This window comes from Clarias gariepinus, chromosome 17 (assembly GCF_024256425.1).
Source record: "Clarias gariepinus isolate MV-2021 ecotype Netherlands chromosome 17, CGAR_prim_01v2, whole genome shotgun sequence".
NCBI lineage: Eukaryota > Metazoa > Chordata > Actinopteri > Siluriformes > Clariidae > Clarias > Clarias gariepinus.
Window position 1 is genome coordinate 4,604,654 of NC_071116.1, and position 20,206 is coordinate 4,624,859.

Below are 20,206 nucleotides of genomic sequence, written 5' to 3' on the forward strand. Positions count from 1 at the left end.
CTGCTGTATTTATGTGCTCATACTACTGTATCTGGTCATACTGAACCTTTTTAAATGGTATATCTCCTTATTTCGTATTACAAAAGGATTGGTTTCTTTTGAATTTGGTTTCTCTTAAGGTTTTTCCTCATTTCATCTGAGGAACCATCAATTCTGGCTCCTTCATTAGGAGCTCTGACTTCACATCTGGATTTCTGTAAAGCTGCTTTATGACCACATCTGTTGATGAAAGTGGGTCAAAAATATAATTTAACCGAATTAAAGAAAAAACCTTGATAAATAGAAGTTCAGCAGTGGGATTTAATGTGTACAAACCATAAACTGAGTTGCTGTTTATTCAAGTAACATAATCACAAAGTAAAAAGAGCATCAACCACCAGAAGGCCACAAGATGTGTTATTTAAGTCTGAGCTCCCAGGCACTTTTCTGGTTAATGTTTCCCCCCATTCTGTCCTGTGGAAAGAACTCCACCACTCTAGCGTTCATCATCGGAGTGTGTACTCCTGAGGCAGGCCACTCAGATTTTTGTCCCTGAGAGCACGGTCCACCTCACGTACGTAGCCATCTATACGAGTCCTCATGTCCTCTGTGAACGGGTCGAAAGTGAGACGTTGAGATCCTGCTCGTTTGAAATGGCCGTCTCGGTTTCTCTCGGCACAAAAGAGACGTTTCTCAGGAACGCTGACATTTAGGAATTCCGTGATGAGCCGGAGCTGATGGATAAGGTCTTTGAGAAGCTGCTCATAATGCACCACCAGCAAACGTCTGGAGAACTGTAGCCAGGCCAGAGCGTGAGATGCCCACCATGAGGAGTATGTCTCCACAAACTCGGGCCACTCTAAGGATGACAGGAAGTAGTTTTATAAAACTCATGGGGCTTAAAAAGAAAAAAAAAAAATTAAAGTATTGAAAAGTGAAGTTTTCCCTCATTAAAAAAAAGCACCAATCATGTCTTGATATGTAGATGTCTCCTGTGTGATTCGGGTGAGTTTCCCATTTCTGAGAATTGTGTAAATATTTACTCAGGTTAGGAGTTTGAATTTCTTTGCTGCAATGAATCACCGCAAATTTAGTTTAATTGTTTAATTTAATGACTTCCACCCTCGTTATTTGCAATTTTATAAAATTGCACTTGATCCAACACATTCTGGCAACAGTTACTTATCCATAATGTGATGCTAAATTTGTGTCATAAAATTTTAATGCGTGTGTGGGATATACTGTAGGTTATTTAATCATATTTTTTGGGGGGGTAATTTTATGTTGCAGAGTCAGCTTTTCCTGCAAAGTATGGCCATGTTTTCTTTCTAACTATGCTTATGCAAGTGATTTTACATTAAAATTTCTGACATTCATATCCAAATCATCACATTAATGACTATTGTCATAAGCCTACTGTACTTTGTGATATATATTTTTTATATATTGAATTTTTCCCACATACATCTTTATTGCATTTTTTTATGCAATATGACTTAGTTTAATGATTGTAGCCCATAAACTGCTGTGATGAAAAACACTCAGTGTCAACACCTAGACTTCAATAACAGACAAATTCCTGATTACCGTTACTCTTCCAGAGTGTGTCTGCTGCATAGCCCAGGTGCCCAGCATTCTTGCGATTGAACTCCGCCACGAGACAGTGGTACGGGTTCCGAATTAACAAGATAGCAGAATCGAACTTCTTGATTTCCCTCTGCCCGCTTTCATGCGTCTTTACACAGATGGTCCTGCCACTTCGCCAGTAATCCTTCTCTCCCTTAAAGCCTTGCAAAAAAAAAAATTATTTATACATATAATACAGAAAATGTGTGTGCCAAAGAAGCTACTTCTAAAGTTTATACAACATGAAGGCAACAACGTAGCTTCCCTAAAAATTTCAAGTTGCTAACCTCAGCCGTTTTTTGAGAGGTGATTTTATATGTGTCCCAAAAATGGCAATTTTATATCAGCGTTATACTGTGTCGCTTTAAACAATAATAATTAAAAATGCAATTAATTTTTTTTTAGTATTGATACTAAAATTGGTGTAGGCTTCTAGAAGCATATGCCCTAAGGAAATTGTTGCTTAAACTAAAACGAAATGGTTTTTGGTAAAAGCTTAAAAAGCCAAAAAGTCTGTAGTGTCCGTAACCATGTCAAATTCTTTATGCAATATCCTAACAATTTTGCATTTTAGAATTATACATTTTTTGAGGTTTATGTCTTTTTTATGTTAAATCTAAATTGGCCAAGTTTCATCTGTATGACAGTTAACATCATTGAAAGATTTAAATTTAAAAAAAGTTACAGACACTACAGACATAAAAGGGTTTAAAATTGTATTTAGCAAATGTGTTTTTTTTATTTTATAAAAGTATTAATGTGTATGTATGTTTACAAAAAACGAAGCTTGGATTAAGAGATAAAAAGCATTAAGTTTTATCACACATGGTGTTATGTTTCTATATGAAAATTCAGTTTTTCATCTACTGTAGGTGAGACACTTTTTACCACTAGTTGGACAAAAGTTAGTAAGATATACAAGTAGTGGTCTTTAATTTCTAAACTTTTCCAATCAAAGAATAATGCATTACTAGATCCTTTATTTTTTAATTTATTTTTTTTTCCCTGATTTTCTCCCTAATTTAGTCGTGTCCAATTCCTCCCCGTCACTAGGGGGCTCCACATTAAGGCTACTACTACCACTCGGAGGACAGCGCTCTCCGCTCCTTTCGCTTGCGCGAGCTCACAGACGCCCCTGATTGGCTGTAGAACACTAAATACCTCCCATCCCCCCCCCTCTGAAAGAGCCAATCAGCTCTCTCTAGACCTCCAGCTGCGAGAGGTTATAGCATCACACAGGAATCAAACTAGCAATCTCCGGATGGTAGGGTGAGTGCTGCACCACTCAGAGGCCTAGAGCCTTTATTTTTTTAATTACATTTTGGTAAAATATTGATTTTTACAATTTTAAACTGTATTTACTTGTGGACCCTGGTGTTTGTTGTAGTAAAATCTTCTTTGGAAAATTGGTGATAAAAGTCTGAACATAATAACAATTAATCCTGTGACATTAAGTAACTGGGGCTCACCTTTATTGTACAAAGAGTCATCAAAGTAGTAGCTGCCTGTGTAGTAACCCGTCGCAAGCTCGATGAGATGCCGAAGCCAAGTGTTACCCGCTCCAGGGAAACTGGATAACGCGGTGAGGGAGGACGAGCTCTCGGGCAGAAACGTCCTCTCCCTACACCGAGACTCTGACAACACGGGGGATATGAACATGCAGATCAGTGTGATATGTGTACCATGTATTTATCTTTTTATAAGAACTCTGTGTCATCCAGATGAAAGTAATACATTACGATAATAAACCCTGTACTCTGGATGTTTAACTGCGTTGCTTGATTTGGTTGAAAATAAAACAGCTTTCATTAAAAAAAATTAACAAGACAAGGTATTTCAAGCTGTTAGGTTTGTGATTATGCTGTGGTTGGATTTTTGCCTTCTGAAAATGCCCAGTTGAGGATTTGTTTGCACTTCCACACCTGTTCTCCTGCATTCATTTCCATATAAATCAACTTTTAAAAAACTGCAGTCAGTGCAAATAGATTATCTGACACTCACAAGTCATTTTAGGAACACCTAAAAAAAAAAAAAAAAAAACCCAAATTACTAGACCTGGAGGGCATGTAGGAAATTTGCAGTAGTGTTCATTTTGTCAGGTGTTTTCAATTTTAGTTTTTAGTGTTAGATTTGATCATATTTAGTCAATCTTATACTATTTTTGTTTAGTCAAGTTTTGATCAAGTAAAAGTCTGGACATTTTATTCTAGTTTTAGACAGAGGAACCCTTAAGTATTTTAGTCCTGTTTTAGTCAATGAAGCATCACAAGAACAACTGCATGTCCATATTGTTTTAACTAAAAAACAAAACAGACAATACAGCGTTTTTATATACAGCATATATGAATTTACACACTTGGACTGTTGTAGCTCCTCTGGGTCACAAACATTTGTTAACCTATTAGCTTAATGTGTTCAGCAATGGTTTAACTAAAAAATAAAATAAATCACAACGTAATTATGTTACCATGTGCTCACACAAATACCACGAAGAGGCTGTAAGACTGGGTGATTTTTATGGAATGCCTTGAAGCGTCTCTTTAGGTTTGTGCTATTTTTTCAAGCGTTTGTGTGCCCCCACTGTTTCCCTCCCGTTATTACTATTATTACTTTACTATCTGCTATGTTGGCGAAAATAAAGAAAGAAGTTTTATTCGTTTTTATTCTTTTAAACTACATTTCAGTGTTGTTTGTTTTTGACAACTAAAACTTCGCCACTGATGTCGTCACTGTCGCTGTTCACTGAAATCTGTGACGTTTCGCCATCGTTCCGAAAAATGGTTGTCAACGAATATTGTTTGTCATTATTTTTCATTGACAAATTTAACACTAATTTGCAGGAGTCCATTTTTGCCCAGTGAACAGGTTTGTTAATGACTTTGATCTTCCTAATCACAGGGTCTAAACGTGTGCATGTGTTACCTAGCACTGGTGTGCTGTACACCTGTATGTAGTCTGCTGCGGAGGTGTGGTTTGTAGCTTTGCTCCGCCCACACAGCTGCCCATTAACATTCTTCCTCATTAAGAGAAAAGTGGAGGTGTGGCCACAGAGACAGTCCCGCCCCCTCAGTACAGCCAGTGGCAGCTCCTGAGTGGGTCAACAGGAGGGAACGTTAAACTATATAACCATACCGTCATGGATTCAGACTTTAACAGCAAAATACAAACTAAGGACTCTCTATTCATCTGTTCCTCATTAAAGCTCCATTATTTCTTCTCTTCTGGCAAAAAACAAGATTCTGTGCGAGTGGCTCGAGAGCACAGAGCTTCATTTCTGTGTAATACTGAAAAAGGGGCTCTTGAATCACAAAGGGCTATTGATTGATGATGGCCTCTTTTGAAGTAAGTACAAAGGAGGCGAACTAAAAGGCTGCAGCGAGCAAGTTTCAGGTACGTGGGATCCAACCTGATCAGTGCACGTCTCCACGCACAGCTGTGAAGTCATGTTCTGCTCGCCAGCATGGAGCTGGAAACCAGCGCTGATGTTCTTCGGGATGTGGAAGCAGCCGTGATGGTGGACATTTCTGTCTGCGAGAGCGAGAGGTTAAACACAGAACCATATTATTGCTAATCTGGTTATTGGTGCATGTTATTTCTCACGTATTCATACAGTACACTGTATAGATTCAGCCAACATGTGGTATCGGTCCTAAAAAGTGTCTCAGCTACGTAAAAAAAAGTTAATTTCCAGGTAGTATCATATAACACCATTTTTTTCATAGTACTTAATGCTTCTTAACTTCCGATCCATGCTTTGTTTTTTTTTTGTAAATATGCAAACAATTTTTTTTTTTCAAATGAAAAGAAACAAATTTGCTAAATGCAATTTCGTGACATTTTATGTCTGTACTGTCTGTAACTTCTTTCTTTTTTTAATTTAAATCTTTCAATGATTTTAATTGTCATTTAGATAAAACTTGGCCAATTTAGATTTCACATGAAAGGACATAAACCTGCAAAATGTTTAAGATATAGAATAAGTATAAATGTGACATGGTTACGGACACTACAGATTTTTTGCTTTTTAGGTTTTTACCAAAAACAATCTCTCATTGCAAAGCACTGAGGTAGCCCTGGAATTCTATCAGTATATGTGTTAACAATAATTATTGGACACTTTTTAGCACCAATACAATGTTTTGGCTGTTAATTTTAGCAAGCCATAACAATTGTTCAGTCATCAGTTAAATCTAAAATCAATTAAAAAATGTAAATGTATGAAACACGCCTACATATAAAAATATACATATATATCTACTGTTTCTCTAATACATTCCTGTGAAATAAATCTGCATTTTCCTACAGTACATACTGTACACACATACATTCAATTTCCTAGGTAATCTAGAGAGCACCAGCAGGAATATTTGAGATTCTAAAGATGTTCAGCTGCTACAACGGATCAGAAAACCCCCAGTCTCTCCCTGTGTGTGTGTGTGTGTGTGAGGAAGTCTCTGCATATATTTTAGTGTGTAGAGCATGCATCAATCAAAAGTCTAAAAGTATTGGCACCCAGCCCCAGTCTGAGTCTGGGTAATAATTTATAAAAAATAAAAAAAAGCCAAACTAATTCTCAAAAAAAGCATGATAATATATTATAATAATAATATAAATCTATATTATTTTTAAACAATAATAGAGTTACATATTTGGAGAAAAAAATATATATCATATTAATCAATATACACTTACCTAAAGGATTATTAGGAACACCTGTTCAATTACTCATTAATGCAATTATCTAATCAACCAATCACATGGCAGTTGCTTCAATGCATTTAGGGGTGTGGTCCTGGTCAAGACAAATTTCCTGAACTCCAAACTGAATGTCAGAATGTGAAACAAAGGTGATTTAAGCAATTTCGAGCGTGGCATGGTTGTTGGTTCCAGACGGGCCGTTCTGAGTATTTCACAATCTGCTCAGTTACTGGGATTTTCACGCACAACCTTTTCTAGGGTTTACAAAGAATAGTGTTAAAAGGAAAAACATCCAGTATGCAGCAGTCCTGTGGGCAAAAATGCCTTGTTGATGCTAGAGGTCAGAGGAGAATGGGCCGACTGATTCAAGCTGATAGAAGAGCAACTTTGACTGAAATAACCACTCGTTACAACCGAGGTATGCAGCAAAGCATTTGTGAAGCCACAACACGCACAACCTTGAGGTGGATGGGCTACAACAGCAGAAGACCCCACCGGGTATCACTCATCTCCACTAAAAATAGGAAAAAGAGGCTACAATTTGCATGAGCTCACCAAAATTGGACAGTTGAAGACTGGAAAAATGTTGCCTGGTCTGATGAGTCTCGATTTCTGTTGAGACATTTAAATGGTAGAGTCAGAATTTGGTGTAAACAGAATGAGAACATGGATCCATCATGCCTTGTTACCACTGTGCAGGCTGGTGGTGGTGTAATGGTGTGAGAGATGTTTTCTTAGCACACTTTAGGCCTCCTTAGTGCCAATTGGGCATCGTTTAAATGCCAGGGGCTACCTGAGCATTGTTTCTGACCATGTCCATTCCTTTATGACCACCATGTTCCCATCCTCTGATGGCTACTTCCAGCAGGATAATGCACCATGTCACAAAGCTCGAATCATTTCAAATTGGTTTCTTGAACATGACAATGAGTTTACTGTACTAAAATGGCCCCCACAGTCACCAGATCTCAACCCAATAGAGCATCTTTGGGATGTGGTGGAACGGGAGCTTCGTGCCCTGGATGTGCATCCCACAAATCTCCATTAACTGCAAGATGCTATCCTATTAATATGGGCCAACATTTCTAAAGAATGCTTTCAGCACCTTGTTGAATCAATGTCATGTAGAATTAAGGCAGTTCTGAAGGCGAAAGGGGGTCAAACACCGTATTAGCATGGTGTTCCTAATAATCCTTTAGGTGAGTGTATATATTTTATGAGAAGTGATTTTGAAAAATACATTTAAACATATAATAAATGAAAACCTCTGTATGCTGAATTATTATTGAACATATACTGTGTTCATTTTTTTTATGTTTTCAGTATACATAGTACTGTATAATTTTGATATCTAAAATATGCACATTGCTTATTGTAATGCATTTGGCTATGTAATGTTCCCCTGTGGAATCGATATACAGTAAGTGTGTACACGTAAACTCCCCTTTATACACTATACACTGGAAAGTGAATGTTCAGCCTGACACACTCACATCTCCTGTGGCCGCCAGGAAGCCCCGCCTCTACTTTGTAGATTGACAGCCTGGCCACGCCTCCACACAGGGAGTCTCTCTCAGCCCTGCAGTTCAGGTTGCAGTCCTCACTCCGGGCCTGAGGGGCGCTGATCCGGTTCCCACAGTGACACTCTGACCCGTATTCCAGCCCCGCAAACCGGTAGCCACTGTAAAATGTAAAACGCAATATACTGTAGATCAGGCTATTATATAAGCTTTTCTGCTCACCATGGGTGTAAAGTTTGGTTATTTTAGTTACAGTAGTCTTTATGGCAGATTTAACTAATGTGGCTGATCTGATCAGACTTCTCTCATCAACATACAACATAAAACATATATTAAATGAAAACCTCTGAATGCTGAATGATTCCTAAAAAAAATACTGTGTCAATTTTTACTGAACAAATATAAAAAATAAAAACATTATGAGACTGTGCAAAAGTTTGGCTTATCAACACCCATGCTACAGTCAAAGAAACCAAAATCACATCTGTCCTCATACTGTATGTTTAATATCAGAAAATATTTTTGAAAAGCTGAAATAATTTCCCTTTCCTGGGCAAGAGCCAGACATGTTAAATCAAAATAGAACCTGTCTGACAAAGTAAAGCACAATAAAAGATCTTAAATAAAACAACAAAACAACCATCTAAAAAATCTGAAGACATCCAAAAACAAGCAATTGACATGTTTTAGTCTGGGAAGGGTTACTAAACCATTTTTAAGGTTTTGGGACTCCAGTGAACCACGGTGAGAGCCATTATCTACGAAAGGAGAAAACTTGGAACACTGGTGAACCTTTCCAAATGTGAACGGTCAGGAGCCGTTCACCCAGGAGCTCATGAAACACACCCTAACCAACATCTAAAGCACTGCAGGCATGAGGCCTCAGTTAAGGTCAAAGTTCAAGATTCAACAAAAAGAAAGAGTCTTTTAAAGGGAAAACCCACTTCTCCTTTGTCTTTCGGCTGTTTCCTTTCAGGGGTCTCCACAGAGATTCATCTGCCTCCATCTAACCCTATCCTCTTCATCCTCTTCTCTCAGAAGCAAGTCCACCTCTGAATGGCTCGGGGGGAAAAGATAACTTAAGGTTTTGGATTGGCCTAGTCAAAGTCTGGACTTAAATCCTTAAACAGGCTCCTTATGCTCCTTTCTCCACAGTGATGTGAAAGCCATTGCAAAAACTTAACTGAATTTGGCACAAGAAGTTATTAGGTTATTAGGAGGCAGTTACTTTTTCACATCGGGCCAGGTAGTGTAGGTTAGGACAGCTTTTACTCTTAATAAATGAACTCATCATTTAAAAACTATATTTTGCTTTATATTATATTATATTATATTATATTATATTATATTATATTATATTAATGAGTTATATTTGTGTAATACCAAAAGTTATTTGATGATCTCGAATGATGATGATGAAGTGCGACAAATGTGCAAAAACAAAATAATAATAATAAGTAAGAGGCAAATACTTTTTCTCGGGACTGTACATGGCCAATGGAATTTGTGCATAAATGAGCAGCAATAAAGGTTTTCTTTTAAAGTGGCTGGTCAATATATGTATGTCCATATAGTACAGGGATGTTTTTTTTTTGGTGCTATGATGTTTTTTGGCAGAACAACAGAATAAATATCAGATCTAAACATGGCTTCGGTTTTGGTTCGGGATGTGAACCCCCTGCCCTGCTCAGTATAGCTTATTATCCAATCACTTTTTAATCAGGACTGCAAAATCCTGAATAGTGTTCTCATGTGAGTGTGTATAAAATGTGAATGGGTTAGATTCATAGATTCACTCTCCTGATTACTCTGCAAACAATTTCTGCAGATTATCATTCTGTCGTTTCTGTTACGAGAGAGGGCACAAAAGTAGTTTATTATCAAGCAGCATCTCCAGCAACCTGAGTTAGAAAGGTATTCTCATGAGGGCTTTCTATTTTACCCAGTAATGTTGTTGAGTGGACTGCACACTGTCACATCTCAGAGAAAGCTATTAGTCTTCCCTAAAGTGCTTGTTTATGGTTGCTTTCTAACAAATGAACATCAACATTTTGATTTGGGTTTTTAAACAGTTGCATTCAGGGATTTTAATGATAAATAATTTACTAATTAACCATTATTTAAGCTTTTAACTAAATTAAAATGTAAACATTTTGCCAACAATGTTTGTTTTACATAATATTTCTCTGTAGTTCAAACAGCTATTCACTTGTACACCACAAGAGGGCGCACAAGCAATACAGGTGATTGGACACCGTACTGGACACTGTATTTATAGTAGCTTTATTGTTTATTGAAATGACAAAGACAAGCAGTATTTTTAAGAACCTTTATACTTTCTCTCTTTTTTTACTCTGTTTCAACTATTTTGGCTGAATTTTTTTACATAATTAACTTTATAATTATTTCAACTGGCCAATCAATTATACTTTCAACTATTAAAACATCTACAGATTTACAGTATGTTACGATATTGACAGAAAACTGTTAATGCAGGAAATTTCTGGACCACCCTGGGCAAACAGGGATACCTCTATACCCAAGATAAAGTAAGACAGACCAGCAGCGGTCGTAAGCGGAGGCCAACTGGAGACGGCTATCAAAGCTTTTCAGCTTTTAATTGAAAAGGCTATCTTTTGATTTTTTTTTCCAGCAAAACCATTACCAGCAATGGGAAAAGGTCTTAAACATTATATCCGCATGGCTATATGGGGGGTGGATTACAGTACTTCATTTACATGGACACTGATACAGCACATTCGAGAAGGTGTAAAACAAATGGAATTAGAGATATGACAAAATGCATCATCTTAAGGCTATTTCAGCTGGGGCATTAACAGAGACGCTGGGGTCCCTCTGAGACCTGTAAGGCCTGGTCAAAAAAAAAAAATCACCTTTTCAGAAAGGCCTGCTTAGAGGATTTGAGGCTGAAATGAATGGAAATGGGATAAGAGATGTCAAACGCATTAATAAAACCTGGAGGGATAGTGCTGAACTGTCAACTTCACAGAAGAAGGGTGGCTGGGGAAAAAAAAATCACGAATGACTCACTTAAACACTTCAAAAATCAGCAGTAGAAATCAGGGCTATGGTTAAGAATGACTAGAACTCACAGGATTGGGACTAAACAGCTGTGTGGCCATAAGAAAACCACTTAATTAGTGAGACACATCAGGGGAAAAAAGGCTTCAGTTTGTTGGGGAGGATAAAGCTTCGACTTTGGAGTGATGGGAAAATAGGCGTGTCAGGGTAAGAAGGGAAGTGCATGAAGCGATGCTCCCATCATGCATAGTGTTTAGTGTACACCAATCTGGGGTTGGTTCAGTTGCTCAGGTCTAGTCTCATTATAGCAACATTATGTGGCAATAAAATGAAGTCAGCTGACGACCTGAATGTACTGAATCACCAGGATATCACATTTTTACACACGGACCAAAGTCTGCATCGTGATAAAAGCTAAATGAGGTTAAATAAAATATTGAAATATGACTTTGATGTTCACTTGTTAAAAAAAGACCAAAATATGCTACCTTTTTTTTTAAAGCTTATACAACCCATATCATTTTAAGAACCATGTCTTTAAAAACAAACATAGTTTGTTTCACCTCCCATTATCTAATCCAGGGAAAGTTTTTCCTCAGCTCTGTGAGACAATGAGCTTTTATGTTTCAGTGGTATTAATTATGCATCATTGGCAGAGCAGGCAGCGTGGGTCTGGATGACGGTTCTTTACTTTCTCTGGCTCTGAGTGGGAGCGTAGATGCTGACAGTGTAATTAGGAGGTGTAAGTATGCCTAAGACAAATATGTCCCATTTTTGACAAGAGTATTAACCTTTTCCGGCGATTTGCTTATGAGTGGTCAGGATGTTTTTAGTGTAGAGCTTTGGGCTCTCCAAAGTCCCTGTGTGTTCTGAATGTTTTTTTTTTTTGTTTGTTTTATCCAGGAAATAAAAGATCCACAGAAATGTTGGTTCATCTCCAACACAGAGGGTCTGTATTCTGCCACCTGTGCCTCCTACCCAAACACTGCCTGCTTTTATCCTCGGTTGCAAGAAGCATACGTTCGTAAATCATTAGCGTTGCGAACGTTATACCACATGGCTTTGTAACGATTCCTCGCGATAATGCTTCTCAAAGCTCTGCAAGGCATCGCACTGTAAGTAATTCATGCTGTAAAACAAATCGTAAATAGCACATCGTTACACGTACGAGATGAATCCTGCGCAGTAATGCGTGTCCCTCATGTCAGATTACACAATAAAGAATCTCTAATGATAGACCAGCGATAGAAGAAAATTACAGCGTTCTGTGTTTGGCATCAATCAGTTTGCGCTTGGCTTGTACAAAAGATAAATAAATAAATGAAATACTTCAAAATGATTTTCTGCAAATTAGCATCTTTTATTTTCATTTCTCCACTATATCTGTAATTGTGCTGTGAATTTGGTATCATACTGAAGCGTGCTCAGACTCACGCTCAGAGATTTTTAATAAAGGATTTATGACCCTGCTAGAACTTTGTTGTTGGTCGCAATGAGCATCTAACATTGTGTGTTCGAAGACTGATGGTTTACGAGCCAAAAATGATCCACTTTAATAGCGTCTTATTTATAACAGTGAACGATTTACATATCATTCAGTTTGCTCGATGCACTCGGCGATGATCTCTGAAATGATTTTTAGAATTATTGAATATTTGTTGCCTGATAATTATACAGAGATGATTATTAGTTATAATACAGTGCAGTATAATATTATAACTTACTATTTATTAGAGGTGATGAATTCATTGTAAATTGCCCAGAATGCCCAGTATGATGATCAGAGTGGGATGGATATGAAACAAACACAGATTTTCTTATATCCAAAATTTCACCTCTCCCAGCAGGTGTCTTGGCACAAGGAGCTGGTCATTTTTCTGAAGTCGTAAAGCACGGTTCCTCCAAGCGCACGTTGTTTGTCGTCATTTATGAAGCACCCGATGTATGTTCCTTTAAAGGAAAATGTACAATCAATTCTGAGAGCGAGCAAAAAAACGAAAATTTTAATATACTGTAATTCAGGCCGTACCTTGATGTCTGGTGTCCTTGTTTGATGGATTGCGTTCGGTCGAGTTCTCTTGGTCCGTTCCCCGACCTTGAATCCAGTGTCTCCTTAGATGCCTGATCTTCAAGTTCCGGGATACGAAGCGCTCGCGGTCCGCTCTACTCCCCGACAGATCCGGATTATTTTCCACATCCTGAATGGCTGTGGCTCCAGGTCTCCTGTGGTGCCGGCTGACACTCGGCGCCTCCAGGGATCTAGGGGACAGCGGTACAGAGGGTAACGACGAGGGCGGATATGTTCCTTTTTGAAACGAGGCCACGTTGGAATGCTGGAGCAGCAGCACACTTCCTGCCATGATGTAAGCCACGCCCAGGAACAGGAACAGCAGCTGGGCCTGTCTCAAAAAGCGCTGCAGTCTGTAGAAGGTTTTAGCCATCCTTACAGCTCGATGATCACCACTGTTTAAAAGACACAAGAGATGATTTCAGTTCTCATGGTTGCTCTCCTTTTCATCATCAAACACTTTTTGTGGTTCTTGTTGTTGCGCCTGGAATTGGGCTCCAGCTGAAGGGCTCCAGTTTTCAGAAAACGCACACAATGTCTTTAAAAGCACTCCATGAACCTGGAGCAGAGAAAAAGAAGAGAGTCTTTTCATCACAGCTCCTTTCAGGTATTCTTTGGACATCAAATTAATTCCAAACCTTTCGATTAAAGAAAAAAGAGGGCCTACTTTTCAAAGCCTTATCTCTGTACACACATGCACGTGCACACACACACGCACGCACACACACACACATACACACATAAGTATTAGAAGGTCATGGCGTTGTGATTGGAGAGTTTCCTCGACAATGATTCTTCAGAATACCAATTAAATTACATTTCCATCTATGAAAGTCTGCTTCTTATTTTTTATTGATTATTTGTTTTTGTTTTTTGTTTGTTTCAGAGATCAGTTTCAGAGTTTCTTATTCCTTTTGGCAAATTTCTTCAAGGTCTTAACACTTGACGGTACTCTTTGACTGAATCGAATCTGCAACTGTTGTAAACGTTACGGCGGGAAGATATTTGAACATGTTAAATCATTGTGCTACTTTTCCTAGCATTTGTCTAAATGTACGATGGCCGAGAAGTGCAAAACAAAATGACAAAACCGAAAACAAAATAACAAAAAACGGAAACATGACAAATCAGAAAACACATCGACATTTCCAAAAACAAAATACCAAATTTTAAACCACAACAACAATTCAGGCAAACCGGAAAAGGGTACAGTAGGTATGGTGTGCAAATGAAATTCTTATTCCTGATTGGAAGAGACATCTGTCACTCAAGATATGGGGCAACTTTTTGTTTGTTTGTTTGTTTTTTATTTAATTTGTTTGTTATTAAGTTTTTTTTTTCTTGCACTACTCGGCTACTGTATAAATGTCATAAATGCTGTTAAAGTTGAAAGTGAAGTTATTCTCAGAAAGAACGCAAAACAGGTAAAAATGAAGGTATTGGATCTTGTATTTTCTTTTTCTGCTTTCAGTTTTTGTTACGTGTGAGGATGTGTGAGGAGCTATTTGTTTTCTAATCAGACTTAATACTGCTTCCTTAAAATATATATTTGGTAATCATATTTTAGAAATTTTATTAAGATATACTCATTCTTGTATTCGTGATGTCAATTAATGAAAAACTTTAATCTACTGTAATTAATCACCATAGTCTATGATGAATTAAGATTAATCACAATTCTAAAATACTCAGATTTACATGTAATATAAAGATGCAGTGCTGAAGTAAAGAAATGCCTGACAAGCTGGTTAGAGGAAACAAATTACGCAGTTTTATAATATCTCAAACATGAACATTTACCAAAGTTTAAGCAAAATCTCTCGAATGGGACCGGCACTGCATGGAGCGGCTGGGGAATATGGAGGTGTGACAAACAATCTCACCGCCGGTGGGACTCGAACCCAGATCCTCTGGTCTAAAAATCAACAACCTACTGTAGATCCTTAGCCACCAGAGCCACCACTCCCACAGCTTACGTTTATTGCATCTTTGTAAAGATAGTTCCCAGTACAGGTAGCTTCAATGGGAACCATTTTATCCAAACTTCCATCAGGTTTTAAAATTAAACTTCATTACCGTTCCGCACACCTGGTGATGTTTCCTCAGTCTTCTTATTATCCGTGTTAAACGTGCCATAATCACACACAGCCAGATAAACAGCGCTGTGATCGTGGGAAGCCATTAGGTTCAAACTTGGTCACATGATTAATTTCCATATTGAAAAAATGAGTAACACTTAAAATTTCTAGTTTAATCACATGCATTAACGGGTTAAAACTCATAGCCCTAATCATAAAATGTTCCATCTCACCCAGTTGTATACAATGTCTTTGGATTCATTTGAACAACGAGGCCTGAAAGTCTTCCAGCAAGACACTGCTCCTCTACACAAAGCGAGCCCCTTGAAGACACGCTGTGTTAAGTTTGTAGTGAAAGGTCAATCCTCTGAACACCTTTGGGATAAACTAGAACCGGGGTCTCCTTGACATTTCAACATCCCAGCCTGAGCTCACTGATGCTTCAAAATCCAATGGAAAGCGCTCCCAGTAGCATAAAGATCGTTATAACAGTACAAAGAGAATAAAGCTGGAAAGGGATGTTCCACAAGTACACAAGTCTGATTTTCAGCTGTCCACAACAACGTTTGGCTTAATTTAGGTAAAGTTTTAATGTTAAACTACCTGTACATATTTCCAGGTGCTGAAGATACAAAAGGTGCACCACCAACAACACCTTAAAACCTTACTTTATTAACATATTTATATATTTTTCTGCTGGGTACGTTATTACATATCGACTAAATAGCTCTTTTAATATAATAATCATGTTCATTACCAGGTTTTCCTTGTCCTTTTCATCACTTAATACTTCTTTATAAGGCTTGATTAACACTCAACCTGCACTAAACTGACTAACCTTGGATCATCGTTGAAAGCATTCAGGTGCTTTTATTCAGCTGATTTAATGCTCATTTTATTCTAAAAGTGAGTGGGAGTGATTATGCCCCCCCACAAGCTGATGCATCTGAGCCACCAGCAACAAAGTCCTCCTGATGCCTGACTATATCAGCCACAAACGGTTCCTTGTTACCATAGTGAAAGAGGCAACAAAATAAGAGAATGCACATCACAGCTCACAGCACAGTGACTCAAGAGTGAGCTGGAGAGTGTGTTTCACTCGTTAGAACTCGTTATTACACGATGACAGGATGAGAATTCTTAATGAATCCAACCCTACAGGTCGAGGCTCTACTTTGTTCTAATTCCGATGCAGTGATTTTTATTCGATTCTCTCTCTCTCTATCTCTCTCTTTTTCTGTGACTACTGCTGTCAAAGTGAAATCACACTTTAGGTAACACCAAAGCCGGAGTGTTTTTGTAGGTTTACCCATAAACATCTGCTCAGAAAAATAGCACACGGAGAGGAAAGGCAAAGCAGATTAAAGTCCTTGCATAAAAAATTGTGGTTTTTGCTCATCTAACACACTCGAGCTTAAACCATCAGCTCAGAAATATGCCTTTCACAAGAATCAATAATGTTTTATAGGAGAGAAATTACTCAAAAATAAAGTGCAGGGAGACCAAAGTCACTGTGCTGACACTGCAAAACAAAACTAATCACAGGTATTAACGACAAACATGCACTTGTACAATTACCAGATTTTGCACCAGTACCAGTCAAAAGTTTGGACACGCCATCTATAACTATAACTTTTTAAAAAATATATTTTCTCCATCCACATGACATCCGGACGACAGATACTGGAGATATATTGGCAATTTGGGAACCCCAATCAACCTAACCTGCATGTCAATGGACCGTGGAAGGGAACCCACCAAGCACGGGAAGAACTCAGACCCAAGGCAGGAATCGAACCCCAACCCTGGAGGTGCAAAGCCACCGGGCTGACCACTACCCCACCACATTTACATTTACATTTAGTCATTTGGCAGACGCTCTTATCCAGAGCGACTTACATTTTTATCTCATTACATATCTGAGCAGTTGAGGGTTAAGGGCCTTGCTCAAGGGCCCAACAGGGGCAACTTGGTGGTTGTGGGGTTTGAACCTGGGATCTTCTGAACCGTAGTCCAATGCCTTAACCACTGAGCTAACCCCGGCCTAACCCCGGCCCACCACATACTGTTAGCATTAGTTAATTAAGCAACAACAGTCAGTTGTTGTTTTAAGGCATGAAGGTCGGCTCATCAACGGTCTCTCATGAAGACAATCCAAGGAAAGCAAGACCAAACCTTACTGTACCTCTGCTGCAGAGGAGAAGTTTATTTAGAGTTACCAGCCTCAGAAATCACCAATTAGCAAGCAGCACCACAGATTACAGCCATTATGAAGCTTTACAAAGCAGAAGTAACAGACACTTCTCAAAATCAGCTGTTCAAATTTTAGAGATTGCATATTTTGGACGCCTTCAGCATTGTTTTACAGAGTAGAGAGAAATAAAAATCAGGAAAGACTATGGAATTAGAAGGTGTGGCCAAATTTTTGACTGGTAGTATAATTAATATGATATTTTTTGGTATAAACAAGGGTTAAATGTATAGTTGGGTGTATGTTTTCTTACAATGGAATTTTAGTGAGGACGCAAAAAACACTTTTTTACATGACACTTTAACATTTTGTCTTATAGTTTAATGAGTGTTAATGAGTAAATGAGTTTTTAGTGACAAAAAAAAGTTCTTTAAAACAATGATTCAATCAATAAACATTTACATGTAAACCGTGAATAACCGTGAATAACCAAGATCAATTTGTAGAATGGTATAAAATTATTAAAGTGTCGCCCATCATAATAAATCAAAAAGTATTCCCCCATTTGGCATCACTGAAAAAAAAAATTATATATACATAAACCTTCTCTTTTAAGCCTACTGCATAAAAAAGAAGAAATAGTAAGTATGTTTCCAAATTAGAAAGCTAAGAACATTAAACTATCAAAAGAACTACTACTTTTTGTATAGGTGACTAGGTTCTGATTAAAACCTCAGGAATTTAAAATATACGGAACAACAATATTCTGCTTCTGTTATAGGTGGCATGGTGGTCCGCTGCAGTTACTATCTCACCGCTTCAGAGTCTCTGATTCAACCCTGGGTTCAGGATACTGTCCATGTAGAATAACACAAATTGTCTGTGTAGGTTTCCTCTGAGTTCTCTGGTTTCCATCCACTTACTCACTCATCATCTATACCGCTTTATGCTGTGCTCCGGGGGGCCTTTAGCCCATCCCAGGAAACTAACAGTAGTGCACAAGGTGAGGGTACACCCAGGATCAGCACACACACATGCTCATTCACAAATTTGGGCAGATCAGGCCAATTAGCCTAACATGTCTCTGGACTGTGGGAGAAAACCGGAGCACCCAGAGGAAACCCATCAACCACAGCGAGAACATGCAAACTCCATGCACACCAAACCTGAGATGGGAATCGAACCCAGACAGTGCTAACCACTACACCACCATGCTGACTGGTTTCCTTCCAACTCTCAAAAAAACATTGCATGATAAATTGGGTAAATGCAAGTGTGTTCTGGATGAACTCCGGATCCAATGTGACCCCGATCAGGATAAAGCACTTCACTGAAAGTGGACTAGTTTATTTAATTTAACACAAAATTTTCGGATTTTGGAAATAAATCATTAACATTATTATCCATGGATACAACAGAAGCGCGCGCGCACGCACACACACACACACACTACACGTTTGTGGTTTGCCTGAGTTAAGGAAGTTGATGCGCAACCCGAGTTCAGCACCATCTGTTCTGAACAGCGACCACACAAACACACACACACACACACACACACTAGTGTTAATGCACATTAAGGTGTCTCATTACACTCATGTGTTTCTGGATCAGCAGATTTTGGTTCATGCTTTTCTCTTAAACACACACACACACACACACACACACTCAGCAGGAGCAACAGTTTGAGAGCAAGCTTTTTTTTTTTTTTTTAAGTCACGCACACACTCATGCATGCACACACACACCGAGCGGACGCGAAGCTGCGCGTTTACCTGCCGACAGTCAGTGTGCGCGTGCCATCCTCACCGGCTCCGTTACGCAGCGCGAGCGTCTCACTCTCTTTCTCTTTCTCTCTCTTGCGCGTGCACGCGGCACCTGTGGCTCTGCACTAGCGCGCGACGCGATTAAACGCGACTTTTATCTCTTCCTACAGCGTCAACTTCAGCGCGCGCGCGTCTCTCTCCTTTTGTGTGTGTGTGTGTGTGAGTGAATGAGGGTGTCCTCGCGCCTCCAGGCGTTTCATCTACGTCACTCGTCGTTCATTTTTCAGCCAAACAGCGTCGAATATGCAAATTCTGACATGACCACAGGCTCCTCCCCCTACATAAAATTGTCAAACTGGATTAATACAATGGAAGGATTTGTTCCTATTGAAAAACATTATATTATATTATATATGTTACTAATTTAGAAAAGATACCCCGATCCTTGGGAATATTCATTGAAATCCAGATGAAATTAAATTTTTAAATTTTAGATTTTTTTCTCCCCCCAAATCATTAACACTCACTAATTAATGCATGTGTTCGATTACCTCCCAGTGCCCAAACCCCAGCCAAGGCTGATCCCAAGCTCGGGTAAAACCTGTGCCACGTTGTTGTGTGAAACCCCTCGACAGGAGCAGCTGAAAGACCAACAACAACTAATTAACAGCTGGTTAATTGAAAAGAAAGTGGTGGCATCTGATTCCTTCCACAACCCTGGAGGTGCAAGGCGACAGTGCTGACCCCTAAACCAAGTGCTGACCCCGTATATCAGGGGTACTGAATAAAAGTTTCAAAAGATTCAGTCGATCAAATTTTCCGAATTTCATGTTTGTGTTAGAATTTGGATCTCTGTATACGCAGTCATTGCATGTCAATATGAATAAGCAATTAAATTTTTTATAGCATTTCAATTATATTAATGTCAGTTTTCATGAACTACATTAAACCCATGGACAGTTTGAATGTTGAGGGCCTTGTATATTTCCTTCTGTTGAGTCAAAATCGGAATTTCATGTTTGTGTTAGGATTCAGGTAGCTGTATACGCAGTCATTGTAACTCCATCCATCATCACCTCTTTACGAACCTCTGTAGTCCAACTAGTGTTTGTGGATGCCAATGGTTTATACCATTTATTACCATTATATTTATTCCTATTTTACTACTATGGTAAGATCCGTAACATTTACACACTCATTCACAAACTACAGACATTTTGGGAACAGCAAAAACCCACCAT

At 38.6% G+C, this 20,206-nt stretch overlaps 1 protein-coding gene across 2 annotated transcripts; it reads right to left on the reverse strand.

Moving 5' to 3' along the window:
* Positions 1-316: 316 nt before the first annotated feature.
* Positions 317-19,044, reverse strand: wscd1b (WSC domain containing 1b). Of its 2 annotated transcripts, none has more exons than XM_053475792.1 (9): positions 18,975-19,044; positions 12,895-13,492; positions 12,701-12,815; positions 7,797-7,984; positions 5,012-5,133; positions 4,528-4,693; positions 3,075-3,239; positions 1,567-1,767; positions 317-838 (listed from the first exon to the last, which is right to left on the reverse strand). In XM_053475792.1, the coding sequence occupies exons 2-9, from the start codon at positions 13,304-13,306 to the stop codon at positions 486-488; spliced, it is 1,722 nt and encodes a 573-aa protein (XP_053331767.1). In that variant the 5' UTR covers positions 13,307-13,492; positions 18,975-19,044; the 3' UTR covers positions 317-485. The 2 variants fall into 2 exon arrangements, with proteins under 2 accessions (XP_053331767.1, XP_053331768.1); XM_053475793.1 differs by having other exon boundaries at positions 12,895-13,328; positions 18,975-19,035.
* Positions 19,045-20,206: the final 1,162 nt, after the last annotated feature.

Coding starts and splice junctions, on each gene's coding strand:
- wscd1b (XM_053475792.1), bottom strand. CDS start 13,306: ATGGCTAAAACCTTCTACAGACTGCAGCGCTTTTTGAGACAGGCCCAG. Junction 12,816..12,894: donor CAAGGACACCAGACATCAAG/GTACGGCCTGAA, acceptor TTTCCTTTAAAG/GAACATACATCGGGTGCTTC. Junction 5,134..7,796: donor TCCTGGCGGCCACAGGAGAT/GTGAGTGTGTCA, acceptor TCGCTCTCGCAG/ACAGAAATGTCCACCATCAC.